At 40.9% G+C, this 14,738-nt stretch overlaps 1 protein-coding gene across 2 annotated transcripts in view; it reads left to right on the top strand.

The window, feature by feature from the left end:
- PRLH (prolactin releasing hormone) overlaps window positions 1–7,818 on the top strand; it is a 49,576-nt gene extending 41,758 nt beyond the window's left edge. For both annotated transcript variants that reach the window (XM_040357509.1, XM_040357510.1), the window contains one exon: window positions 7,447–7,818. In XM_040357509.1, coding sequence (XP_040213443.1) covers window positions 7,447–7,613 — 167 coding nt within the window. In that variant the 3' untranslated portion in view covers window positions 7,614–7,818. The remainder of the gene's footprint in view (window positions 1–7,446) is intronic.
- The last annotated feature ends 6,920 nt before the right edge of the window (window positions 7,819–14,738 follow it).

Below are 14,738 nucleotides of genomic sequence, written 5' to 3'. Positions count from 1 at the left end.
CCGTGAGTGGGGAAGAAGCAGATATATGACATGATACTCCCTCCTCCACTCAAAGAATGTTTGCCATTCTTTGAAAAGAAAGCAAGGAATTCTGTGAGTGGAGGAGGGAGGGCAGAAGAGAAGGACATAGTGGGAAGGTCTGGATATGATGTTCACAAAAACACACACATACAACCAAGCAATTAGCCAAAGCAGCAGAAGCACCAAAAATGAATGCTGCGAAGAGGACGGGCATCAGTGAAGGGAGATTACACTTCATTACAGGTAAGTTAGATTCCTTGTGCTTTTTCCATAAAATATTTTTTTAACTAAACCTCATTTTTAGATTCGAAACAAGAGAACTTACAATAATGTTAGGGATGCCAATATGACAAGAAAAACATGCAGCAGCAAAATGTCACAAATCATGGTTGGGTAGATCACTATCCCTAGACATCATTCATTAATGAAGGAGCAATTAGAAGCAGGCTCTCGCTTGTGTGAATTAGTTTGCTTATATTTAGTTGCCACTAATGATAGACCAGCCTTTTTCACGCCTTCTGTACAGTGAGCCCGTTCACACAGGGGCAACTCGTCAGGCGTCTCAGCCTCCTGACAAGTTGCGCTCCGCTCTGTTCAATGGAACCGTTCTAATAGGAGCGACTTGAGAAAAAGGTTCTTGTACGACTTTGGGGGCGACTCGGGGCGATTTGCATTGACTTCAATACAGAAGTCATTTTGCAAGTCGCCTCTAAAGTGGTTTTGAGATCGCCCTGTCGAGCCGCCCCCAAAGTGCCGCCCCTGTGTGAACTGGGTAAGCAGCATGGAGTTGGGAGCTCTTGACATGACTTAACTGGCACACAGTGAGACTGGCAGACTCAGTAAAAAGATTTTGATGTACTCTACGTTTCTCATTTGCCCCATTTTTCAGTTCCAGTGGTCACCCATGGGTTAACTAAAACTTCAGGGCTTCAGCAGCTTGTACATATAACATGGGTGCAAGTCATGAAGATTCCAGCCAAAGTTTCAGGCAATTGCCAGAGTAAAATCAACAAACGACGCCAGAAAATGGGGCAGGACCTTTTTTTTCCCACCTTCATTAACCTTTATCTACAAAGCAGAGAAAATTGAGTACTGTCCGTGATACTTTTTTTATTTGCACTAACATATCATTTTTCATGGGCGAGCTTTCCGGGTGTGTCCCCTTCTTCAAGGTCCAAGCAGTACTCTATCACCTCAAGTATATACAAAGCAAAAATATCTGTATAATTAGACCAATAGACCACTACATGGCATGACCTTGAAGGAGTCAATCCAGTTACATTTTAGCCATGAAAGATAATGTACTTGTCAATAACACACTGCATGAATAACATGAGGATAACTGAGCATTTATTATGCATACATCTTTATCAGCAGTAAGTGCTTTGCCTGTACAATCATTCCATTGTCTGTCTCATCTTGTGCTATCTTCTGTACTTCCTATCTCTGATCTTCAAGTACATTCAATCAGTCTTCCAGTGCCAATATCCTAAATCCATTATGCTGTTTTATTCAGTCATTCGTGTTCTGAAACATCAATTGGCTACACATAATACAAAAATACATGCCTTCATATTGTTAATTTATGGGAATGTAAATCACAATATACCCAGGACCTTCATTATAAAAACTTGCAATTTGATTTTAGTTTTGTGACAAAGAATGAAAGACAATTTTAAGTGTATTTCCCTGACCAGATTTCTTCCATGGAATACAGAACCCCTGTGTTTTGGAGGGAATAAAGAGGAGTGAGCAGCCTAGGGTGACATCGCTACTCCTCTGTGCATGCAATTTATGCAATACAAAGCAATCAATATTAAAATCATACTCGTCAGCTGGACATTGAAAACAAGAGTTTTGAGGTGAAGTTAAAACACTTAATACAGATTGATCATTATTGTGTTGAGTATTTAGTTACGGAACCCCAAATGGGACAGGGGTTAACGCAGTTTAAGATATTCCATTCCGAACCCAAGACAGCTATCGACACTCCACAATCCGTCGAACACGACCCATACGAATTCCTCCAGTAATGAGACACAGCTCTGTTTGAGGTTCAAATCGAATAGACCCTTTGATGAGAAAATCAGGCTCTTATATACAGTTAGTAACCAAAATGAACAATGACTCAACTCCACCCACAACATTACACAAGGAGCTCAATACACATCTTTTTGGTAGACATTCTGGCACCAGCTCTGACATACTTTACATGAGCTAATAAACTACAGCTGATAAGTCAGACATCTGACCTTTAGACTGTCTGTTAACTTGCAATACACACATTATCATCAATAGACCTTCACACAATACAGGGTCAATTAGCACAACACAATGACAGATCCTTCAGAAGCCATCCTAGCTTCATTTACATCACAGTAACAGACTTAATTACCCCAGCAAGCTTTATAGTACACAACAGCCAGGTAGCTGGATGTGATGACATCTTTCAAATAACATCTTTCAATTAACCTGTTGAGTTCAGAATCAACAACCAGTAATAGTTCAAGATATCCTGGAATACTGTATATTGTGAATTACAGACCCATGTTAAAACAATCCAAGATATGTCCATTATTTCCTGGCTCATACTTTGTAAGAGCTTTTGTATTCCACGGGCCCTCCCGTTACACTCACAAACTGCGCAGTGGAGGCAAGTATGACATGTTTGTTATTTTAAAAGAAGAAAAACCTGAACCTATAGTGTCACTTTAAAGTTTTAACATTTTACAGATTCTGTCCTCTATTGTACAAGGAACATGTAGTACTTTGTTACATTTTTCTAAGTGATTACTAACCCAGGTTATGTGTACTGACCTGCCACCCCTTTTTTCCTGCCACAGCCGATCTGACAACAGCTTTAAAGGTGATGGCTGATTCATAGCATGTCTTGGCTGTGAACACTTTCTTGAAACAAGCAATGACAATAGGAATGCAGAGGCTGATGTATGCATGCTTCCTCTGCATTCCTCTTGCCGCTGCTTGTCTCTGGAAAGTGCTCACAGCCGAGAAAAACTGCAGCTATGAATCAACCATCTCCTTCAATATTGTTGTATAATTGGCTGTGGCTGGAGTGGAGAAGAGCAGGTCAGTACTCATAAGTAGGGTTAGAAAGCATATTGAAACGTAGGACAATGTACTACATGTACTCCTTCCCATAGGGGACATAACTACAAAATACAAATTCTAATGATAGATCTTCTTTAAGTCCTGAGTAATACATGTTTGATGCTAGGAAAATTATAGTGGTCAAACCAGCTCAACATTTTTTTTAAATCTGTTCATCGTGTCAGGCATATATTTTCAGAAAATGTGCTTGAGTTCATTCTCAGTTTGAAAGCTTCAAATAAAATTGAAGTGTTATATTGAACCAAGTGGGAAGAAGGGAACGTCCTTAAAATAGGCTATTTACTAATATTTACCTAATACTGAAGAGAAAAAACAAGCTTAGCAATCTGGGACCAAAAGTCTGAAGCTATTTAGCAGGATCACCAAATATGTAACAAAGTCTGTAAAATTCCATCTTCTGAAAGGAGAACATTCTCTGTATAGAACTAGATGTGCCCAGTACTAAATGTTTACACTGTATTTTTACAGAAGAACATCCAATGCAGTGTGGTTTTCTGCACCTGCAAGCCAACTACTCTCCATGGAATCAGGAGGCCTGTCATGAGAACCAAGGGAAAACAGTAGGCATCTAAGGCCCAAATATGGGCCTTCGCTCCACAATGCCACCATGCCTGCTGTTGTGTGAAATAAACTACTTGACCCAGTTACCAGATTAAAGGGGTTGTAAAGGTTAATTTTTTATTTTCTAAATAGGTTCCTTTAAGCTAGTGCATTGTTGGCTCACTTACCTTTTCCTTCGATTTCCCTTCTAAATGTTTTTTTTTTTTCGTTGTTTACTTTGTCTGAATTTCTCACTTCCTGTTCCTCCTCGGTAAACTGTTCTGGCTGACTAACCCCCATGGATGATGGGGCAATCTTACTGAGGAGAAACAGGAAGTGAGAAATTCATACAAAGAAAAAAAAAGTAACGAGGCAAAAGCGTCGACTGCACACATGTTTAACCTCTCTGGCGGTATGATTCTTTCAGATTTTAGGTGCTGCAAGCGGTACCATTATTTTGCATGGAAATTTGGCGTTTTATATTGTAGGCCTGTAATTCATAGGAATGACTCACTTAAATCAGTCCAAACAAGAGTCTAGTAGACATTCCAGGTATGATAAAGTTTGAAACACAAAATCATAAATTATTATATAATAAGTAACTATAAAAAATTATAACAAATAATAATAATAAAAATTATTAATTTCAGTGTTTGATGACAAATTTCCCCACAAATAACTATCGCTCAATTCTGCAAGTGATTTTAATTTATTATCGCTCTTTTCTAGCTGTCTAAAACCACTCTTGACATACAGGGACACTTTTTGGTTGCTATGGACAATCTACAGTTTCCAGGCATAAAGAAGTCTTTATTATATAAAAGTGCAATCCCCCCCCCCCCCCCCCCCCGCTGCTGAAATAACTTAGTAATTATCAGGCAATCCCCTGTTTTTCTTAATGCTAAGTGCCCTGTATATGTCCCTAATTTAAAAAAAAATGCTGTTCAATACCTGATTTCAGAGCGCCTCTCATGTGACCGACCACCTCTCTCCTGACTGATGTCAGCGAGGGATTCTCGGCCCCTCTCGCTGTAGCTGTCAGATTGAAAGAGAGGAGAGGCGGCCGGTTACGTGAGCAGCACTCAGAAATAAGATATAGAATGTCATTTTTTTAATAGGGCACATATACAGGGCACTTAGCAGTAGGGAAGATAGGATTGCTGGATAATGACAAAGTGGGTTTACAACTACTTAAACATAAAGTTGTACAACACTTTTTCCACCATACTACAAGGCATTTCAATGTTTAGGTCTTTGGATGTCAATTTGTAACACACTTACATATTATTAGAGCCGGTTCACACTGTCGCGTCCCATTCTATGCAATAGAACCGTTCTAATAGGAGCGACGCAAGTCGATCAGACTTAGAAAAAGGATTGTGTATGACTTCGGGGGCGGCTCGGGGGGATTTGCATTGACTGCTATACAGAAGTCATTTTGCTAATCGCCTCTGAAGTCGTCTTCAGGACGACTTGCAGAGTCGCCCCCAAAGTCGTGCCGCCGCAGTGTGAACCGGCTCTTACATATTCTACAATGATATATTACAAAGAAACCATTACAAAACAATTACATAAATGTTCATAGTACTACAATACAAAGTTAAAGTGTATGTAATGCCAAAACGTTTTTGTTTTAGATGGAATTGGAAAGGGTCGAGACCTTTGCTAGGTTTTTTTGCTGTCTGCTATTTTTTGCTATTCAGCCTGGTGACCACTGTCACCAAGCCAGAAAAATCATGAGAAATCCTAAATGGTTGACTTGTTACCAGAATAGAAGGTATGGGGAAATTGTTTAATGAGAATAGCTGTTCCAGTGAATACTGTTTAAGGGGACATTCTCCTTCACTTTGTAGAGATTTTCCTTCACTTTCTGTTGTGTCTTTGGGACAAGAAGTTGAAGAAACCCTCACTAATGGAAAACAGACAGTAAAAAAACGGGCGGGGATTTTTAACCCTTCCCAACTGTATGCAAAACTAAAAGAAAAGGGTTTTGGTTATACATTCATTGGGCTTTGTGTACACTGGCAGCTCTTAAACTTGAGTTTAGGAGCTTTTGGTGTTTATTAAGGTTTTCACAATCCATACATTTACAGTTATCTGTTCTCCTTGTACTATCACTCAAGCCACTGTTTCTATTTCTCTCATTCTACGTGTTTCCTCAGAACATATTACTGTAATGTCACGAGAACAGTATAGAATGTCATAAAATATTTATTCTTGTGTATACCGGCACAGTGAGAACATGTTTTCTGCATTGAGTGGGGAAGGGTTGGATCTTCTGTTTGCTTTCTACTGTAAAACCTTGGCTTGAGAGTAACTTAGTTTAAGAGCGTTTTGCAAGACCAGCAAAATTCTTTAATAATTTTGACTTGATATACAAGCGATGTCTTGATATACAAGTAGTGTCACGACGCAACTGAGTATAAAAGAGAAGAGAGGTGCCTCTAAGTGTAGCAATATGGTTACATTTAATGAAGGTACAAGATTTAGCAACTCGCATGGATGATGATTAAAACAGTCACATCTAAGTATGCAGGTATCTGGGATAAAGCTGTCCACATAGACCGTCCTCCGCACCGCCATGGACGTCATCCCTTCCAAGCTGCGCTCGACGAGCGCTTCAAGCCTCGCTCTCAGGGTAGTCTTCCCAGTCTTTTATACTCTGTAGCTCCTGCTGGATTTTGCTTCTAATCCCCTTGTGGAGGCTTCCATTTGTATATGGACATGTTATGGTTACACAACCTCTCACATTGCTATAATCTTTTTATATGGACTATAAACTAAACCTATGAATAAATGGTTGTGGAACGAATCATCTGAGTTTCCATTATTTCTTATGGGGAAATTCGCTTTGATATAAAAGTGCTTTGTAAGCTTGTTTCCGGAATGAATTATGCTCGCAATCCATGGTTTTACTGTATTGCTTTTAGGGAAATTTCCTTTTATCTCTAGCCCCAGTAACATCACAAGGGAATCTTCCCAATGGAGACACAATGTGAAAAAATACATGCTAAAATATGTTTTAACTCTTTCAAGCCAATACAATATGCTTGTATTACTGTATGTGTCCCTAATGGAAAAAAATACCCCTCGCTTCTTGTCCTTTAGACCACACATAATTATAATCTGGCAACTAAACCTTTCCCACTTCTTTCAAAAATAACAAAACCATTTTGAATAAAGTTCCACTTTAAATCCTAAACCCTAGTTCAGGACTATTACTTTTGTTGATATTATTTAGCATGGCCCCTATTTAGAAGGTGGTAAAGTTTCTCCAGTGGTTTCCTCTTATTTCTTTCAGTTTAGTGGAGATTTGTCTCAATCACAAAGCAACAGTGTAGTTGTCTTGTGTTTTCTTCCATTTTACACTGTACACTAACCATTGTATTCAAACTGTGTTATCCTAACTGACACCAGCACCACCAATGCCCCAATGCCTGCAGCACACTATCCTGACCAATTGGCTCAACTCCAATTTTTCGATAGACCCATTTGTCTATTTGGATCCTTCTGGTGAATAAATTCACTCCTAAAGAATCCTGTTAAACCCAGTCAGCCAAGTAAAAATTGGAGAAGACTAAATGACAGACCTACACCTCTTGCACTGCTCAGAGCACAATAAGAAATCTGCAAAGAGTAAGGTAACTGTGTCATGCTCACCTTTCATTCAAAACAAACTTATTAGTTTAAAGATAATTTTTAAGCAACGCACAGGCATGTACATTTGAATAAACAGTGTACTTTTTTTATCCTTAGATCCTGACATTGATCCATCATGGTACACTGGCCGTGGAATCCGTCCTGTAGGAAGGTTTGGTAGGAGGGGCACAGCATGGGAAGATGCTCAGAAGTTTGTGTACAGACCCTTGGGACACACTTGTATTCCAATAGATGACAGCTTGGAGCTTAGTGACGACAATTAAAACTTAATTGAGTGATTGAAAGCGTTATAGCCTAATGTACTGTATATATAAGGGAGGCGCACAATCCTTTATACCCTTGTTTTTTTGTTTTTTTTCAAAACTCTACCAGTGTGTGAAAAGCTTGGCTCAGAAATGTATGCATCACACAATGAGCAGCCAGATTTAATGAGAAGTGAGTAAAGGTTATATGTTTTTTATTAAGTTATGTCAAATCCTTCGAAAACAAATTCTAATCACACAATCCACAAGGGATTTCCATGGAAAATATTTTCATAAGAATGGGTTCATCAGCAAAATATCTTCTAACGCCGCGTACACACGACCATTTTTCCTGTCATGAAAAAAAAACATAATTTTTCTCTACGTGATTCGTCGTGATTCCTCTCAAGCCTGCCTTGCATACACACATTCATAAAAAAAACACTCAAGCAAAGCGTGGTGACGAACACGTACAACGGCACTATAAAGGGGAAGTTCCATTCGAATGGCGCAAACCTTTGGGATGCTATTGCTAATTTCTGAGCATGCGTGTTTTTTTCCCTTCAGAAAAGCATACACACGAGCGGTTTTAGCAACGAGAAAAAGAACGACGATTAAAAATAAAGCAGGTTCTAATTTTTTTTGCGGGGCAGCTATGGAGCATACACACGACCGGTTTTCATGACCAATATAAAAAATGGCAGTTTTCTCGTCCAGAAAAACGGTCGTGTGTATGCGGCATAAGTCTTAAAAAGTCAGAATTTTGTGGAGGCAGAGAATCAAATGATTTATAGAACATATTCCCTGTGCACCAATTTGTGGAAATTAAAATGTACATTTTATGTTTACATCTTCAGTTGTCATTATATTACATACTGATATAAGTAGCCTATAGCTTCATCATTCCTCTTCTTCTGTGTAAAATGCTCCGTTTATAAAGATCATCTGCTCCAAATATTAATTATTCCTCTTGCTGGATTCAAGCAGGGTTCAACACCTCTTAGGTGCTTTAATGCTATTCAGGATTCCAATTAGGATATTAGCTTATCCTTAGAACATTCCTCTTCCTTAGCATTACCACTGTGCTAAGTCCTCCATATAGTCAAATATTCTGTAGTTGTTTGTCTACGACTTCACAGACATTAAAACAAATAAAAGTGTATTAAACCCACGAAAAAAGTTTTATATTGTAGTTTACCACCTCTCGGATGTGGTGGTCGCAACCATTTTATATTCCTTTATTTTTACCTGTTTGTAGACAAGTACAGTCCACTTTTACCACTGCAGGTGGCGCGCTTACGCAGCAGCACCGCTGCTGAAGAGGAAATCAAGGGAAACACAGTTACTCCATGGTTTCCTGGGACACTGGGAAAGTGCCCGATTGGATGCTGATACCCCATGTGACTCCAGCAGCCATCCTTGGTCAGGCAGAGCCTACTTAAATTGGTTGTAAACACTTTCACATAACTTTAGCCCATATTAATCATCAGTGAATCCACCGCAAATCGCTGTGTGTAGATGTCACTATACCTCCTCCGTTTGCTTGTAATCGGTCCCGTTCAATTTACTGACATCACTCGCTCCCTGATTAATGGCATGCTCTTTGTGCCGTTGGTCCATTAAAATGTATATGTTTCCTTAACTTGCCCTCTCTGCAGCACTGCTCCGAGATACCACGAGATTTTAGCCCCATTCAGACCTGTCTGATAGCCATGTGACCTGGATCATCAGAACAGGCCTGCTGTGATAGGCGGGACGCGGTTGCCAAAGCAATCCCGGAGCTAGAACGAGGCTTGGCAAAGGAAGCATTGAGCATGTGCGAGAGTACAGCTAGGAATAGAAGAGAGGGCGGAAGTATTTTACATTACAGGCATACCTCACTGTACAGACTTTGAAAACCATACTTAAAATGGAGCTGGCTTATACCAGGAAACACAGATTTTAAAACTGCTGTAAAAAGGTAAGAAACAAGTGAATGGAGGTTATTATACTGTAAAAGATGTCGCAATAGTTTATTATACAGGTTTATTTTAAAAACAGCATCTGAGGGGCAAAGTTTACTTCCTCTTTAAGGACTTGGCTCCCAGGCTTTTTGAGAGTTGGTAGAGTAAGGACGGGTACCCCACCTGCTAGGGACAGTACTAGAGATAGAGAAAGGCTCCTGACGAGGAGGGAAAGTATAGGGTCGCAACTCCTTTTGACATCTTCTCATTTGGGACACTAGACATCAGGCCGCATTCTAGTCTGTTCAAATACATTGGTGTTGATTAACTAAAACTGAAGAGTGCAAAATCTGATGCAGCTCTGCAGAGAAACCAATCAGCTTCCAGTTTTTTTGTAAAGCTTAACCCCCCTGGCGGTATTCCAGAGTCTGACTCAGGGTTACATTTTTGTGCTGCGATCGGTAACCCTGAGTAAGACTCTGGCTCGCCTCGCAGAATCCACAGGCTTGGTTTACTTACCTTGTCCCTGGATCCATCGATGCCACCGCGCTGTGTGAGCGAGCGGGTGCTTGCTCGATTCACACAGTGCCTCTGTGTGCCGCCGATCTCCGTTCCCTGCGACGTTACGACGCACGGGAGCGGAGAACGGCGCCAAATTCAAAAAGGTAAACAAACACCTTACATACAGTATACTGTAATCTTATAGATTACAGTACTGTATGTAAAAAATACACACCCCCTTGTCCCTAGTGGTCTGCCCAGTGTCCTACATGTACTTTTATATAATAAAAACTGTCCTTTCTGCCTGCAAACTGTAGATTGTCCATAGCAACCAAAAGTGTGCCGTTATGTCAAAAATGGTTTTAGAGCATCTAGAAAACAGTGATAATAAATTATAATCACTTGCAGAATTGTGCGATAGCGATTTGTGGGGAAATTCATCATAAAAAAATAAAAGTAATGACAGCGACAATTCTGCAACTGAGCAAATTTCAGTGATTTTGGGCCTGATCCACAAAGAGCGGCCGTAACTTAAATTTTCCTATTTAAGTTACACCACCGCAAAATCTCTACCTAAGTGCCTGATCCACAAAGCACTTACCTAGAAATTTTGAGAGGTGTAACTTAAATCCGTCCGGCGCAAGGCGTGCCTAATCTAATGGGGCGAGTCCCATTTAAATTAGGCGCGCTCCCGCGCCGGACGTACTGCGCATGCTCCCGACGTTATTTTCCCGACGTGCTTTGCGCGGATTTACGTTGCGCCGGGTTTTGAGAATCGCGACGGGCGTAAAAAAAGTTGCGGCGGGAAATTTATTTATTTATTTTTTTTAAATGACAGCGACGCGGGATAGAAGGGTCTACTTTTACATGGTGTACTAAGTTTACACCTTGTAAAAGCAGCCCTAATTTTGCGACGGCAAACTAATACTTACGGAGAAAAAACGAAGCGTAAAAGCTTTGTGGATCTCCGTAAGTGCTAATTTGCATACTCGACGCTGGATTTCGACGAGAAATGCCCCCAGCGGCGGCTGCGGTACTGCATCCTAAGATCCGACAGTGTAAGTCCCTTACACATGTCGGATCTTCTGCCTATCTATGAGAAACTGATTCTGTGGATCAGTTCCATAGATAGAAACAGGGATACGACGGCGTATCAGTAGATACGCCGGCGTATCCCTTTTGTGGATCAGGCCCTTTGAGTTGATTACATAATTGAATAATTTTTATTATAATTATATTATTATTTGTTATAATTATTTATAATTATTTATTATAATATCATTTATAATTTTGTTTTTAAAAAAAAATCATACCCGGGATGCCTACTAGACTCTTGTTTGGACAGATTTAAGTGAGTTATTCCTAAGAATTACAGGCCTACAGTATGAAACCCAAATTTCCTTGCAAATAATGGTACCGCTTTCAGCACCTTTTTTCTGAAATAATCATACCGCCAGGGAGGTTAATTGAACAAGCTGAAGTTAGAAGCTGATTGGCTACCATGCACTCCTGCACTAGATTTTGCACTCTCCAGTTTTAGTAAATCAACCTCACTGTCAACCCATCTGATACCTGTCATCTTTGAAGCGTTGCGATTTGTGAGTGTAACTGGTTGGACAGACGTCCCTGCTGGTTGTTGTGAACTGTCTTTGCTTTACTTCAGTACAGTGCTTTAAGTGGGCCAAAAGAGGTGCCGGTACTCTATTAGGCGCCTGTGCCCCCCCCCCCCCCCCCAATACTGAACATGAAAATACCCTTGGCTGCGTGTGATGGGCACAGTGGCTGCATTTGATGGGCACAGTGGCTGCATTAGATGGGCACAGTGGCGACAATTGATGGTGGCACAGTGGCTGCGTGTGGTGGCACAGTGGCTGCGTGTGATGGCACAGTGGCTGCGTGTGATGGCACAGTGGCTGCGTGTGATGGCACAGTGGCTGCGTTTGATGGGCACAGTGGCGACAATTGATGGCACAGTGGCAGTGTGAGTTGGCACAGTGGCTGCATGTGATGGCACAGTGGCTGCGTTTGATGGGCACTGTGGCGACAATTGATGGCACAGTGGCAGTGTGAGTTGGCACAGTGGCTGCATGTGATGGCACAGTGGCGACAATTGATGGCACTGTGGCTGCGTGTGTTCGCACAGTGGCTGCGTGTGATGGGCAGAGTGGCGACAATTGATGGCACAGTGGCTGCGTTTGATGGGCACAGTGGCTGCGTTTGGTGGCACAGTGAGGCTGCAATTAATGGGGTTTTTTTTTAGTTAGAGAAGGCAAGCTCAAAATAACTCAAAAATATTTTTTTCTGCCATTTTTTTTATTGAAAAACTGATGGTCACCTCAGTCCAACCCCCCCTCCCTCCAATACAGTCAATTCTTTTCTTACTTTCTTCTGTTGCAGTCCTGAGTCCAGGATCCAGACAGTAGCAGCACTAGGAACTGTAGACGCAGGCTGAGCTGAGGCTCCTCGTGACTTGGGCTTCTTTCCTTGCAGCCGACACAGCTCCCTGCGCGAGTCCTCCTCTCACCTCTCACCTCGCCTCCGGCGTGACGTCACGTGGCGCACGCCGGGGAATGAACCAACTCTCCTCCATGGAGGGGGGGGGGTCGAGGAAACGCACAGGACAGGAGTGACAGGACAGAGGAAAGGGAGCCAGGAGCGCACTCGGCAGCAGTGAGTCGGCTCCGGCGGGGCGGCATACAGTTTCTATTGTGACTGCGCTGCCTGTCTGACACACATTACCGGCCCGCAACTCGACAAGCCCACCGGCTGCGTTCCGGTACTGTAAACCCACGTACTGGGCGCACGGAGAGGTGCTGGTACTCTCCAGGGCCATTTTTGGAAGTGGCGGTACTGAGTACCGCCGCGTTCCGGCCCAGTTAAAGCACTGCTTCAGTACAAGTTTTCTATTGCACTTGTCTGTGTGAGTTACTGCCGCCGTCCATGCTCCAACCCCCCTACATGTTAATCCAGCCAGTAAGTCTGTTATTTTTAAACTTTCTTTACAGACCAACTTGTCTAGCAAAAGTGGTAGTTAGGTGGTTAAGACAAACCATTCACTATTGACAAAGGTACTTACAATAGTCAGTTTTTATTTATGTAAAATCCTAATCTCAAAAGAAAAAAAAATGTTGCTATAACTGCTTAAAAAAGTTAGCTGGAGGTTGGTTTTTATTTATTAGTCAAGTTCATCTAAATCTTATAGTGTATCTACTCTCTCCTAAGATTCACAATGTTGATCAAAGTGTTCTAATGGGCGGGGGACGTCCCCCTATTAGAACACAATAGCACAGCAGGGGAGTTCGCTGTACTAACAATAGAGCTGTCAGTTTATTTTTCATTCAACCCAGCAGGTTGAATGAAAAAATAAATAGTAGTAGTGTACGAGGCTTAAAGCAAGAAGTGTGTTACTGACCAGATCACCAGGTGAGAATAAAGGCATAAAAGCCTAACAAAATAAATCTAATGCAGCCACATTTAAGGATTAGTAAACTTCAATATATTACCATTTCATTTTTGGATTTATTACCACATTAAGCCTTTATGTCAAGTTGTTTCCCCAGCTCTAGCAGGCTTACACACGATCGGATTTTCCGTCGGAAAAACCTTGGATGTTTTTTCCGACGGAATTCCGCTCAAGCTTGGCTTGCATACACACGGTCACACAAAAGTTCTCTGAACTTTCGTCCGTCAAGAACATGATGACGTTCAACACCACGACGAGCCAAGAAAATGAAGTTCAAAGTTCACTATTTCTATATGTTATTCCTCATGGATTCTCCATGGGAATATATGGACAACTCACTTAGAATTGTTATCATTTTAACTTGGCAGAGAAACTGAGCCAACCTATCACAATCCTGACAGGGGTGAGAGAAGATTTGTACAATCGGGGTTCAAAAGACCAGTAAAACACCACGGAGGACCAATCTTCACCCTTATTCCCCTCCCACATGTCCCCAAACTGTTTTGGGTAGGATTGCAGTTTATGGCACTGCAATGTAGTCACAAGCAGAAAAGAGCAGGTTGCACCAACCTGTAAATCACCAACAATCGATCACACATAAAAGTATCTATGGCATAGCAATTTTCTGCTGTTTTTTTTCTAATGTGGTCTAGACTAGAGAGGAAGAATCCAATAGATCACTGGGGGCAACAAATATCTTTATTCAGACCTTTTTAATAAATGGCACATTCTACTGCATCCTATGGAATCAGCATTGACCAGATCCCAGTATATAAATATAAATAGCTTTGATAAATTATTACATACAAACCTGCCTTGTGCTCATTACTTGTGCTCAGGTGTGTGCCTAAACTCCAGTCCACCACCAGCCATCAATACAATTACAATACAATTACAATTATTAAATACAATACAATTATCAATACAATCAATTACAATTATACATAATCAATACAATTATCAATACAATACAATCAGTTATTCTCATTGCGCTTTTTGGGTAGCTATCATATAAATGACAAAGCTGTGTACCAAAACCAAAGTTCCTCCTGTTTTATCCATATACAGTGTGTGTGTATATATATATATATATATACAGTATATTTATATATATATATAAAAATAACATAGATCTCTTGTTATTGCTTTCATTTTATAATATTCTTTGTTACATTTGTGTCACTTGTAAATCAGAAACTCCATCTTATCTTCCTTCCAAATAAAATATTTTATACCAAC

This window comes from Rana temporaria, chromosome 6 (assembly GCF_905171775.1).
Source record: "Rana temporaria chromosome 6, aRanTem1.1, whole genome shotgun sequence".
Taxonomy (NCBI): Eukaryota; Metazoa; Chordata; class Amphibia; order Anura; family Ranidae; genus Rana; species Rana temporaria.
This window is presented reverse-complemented; position numbering and strand designations above follow the sequence as displayed.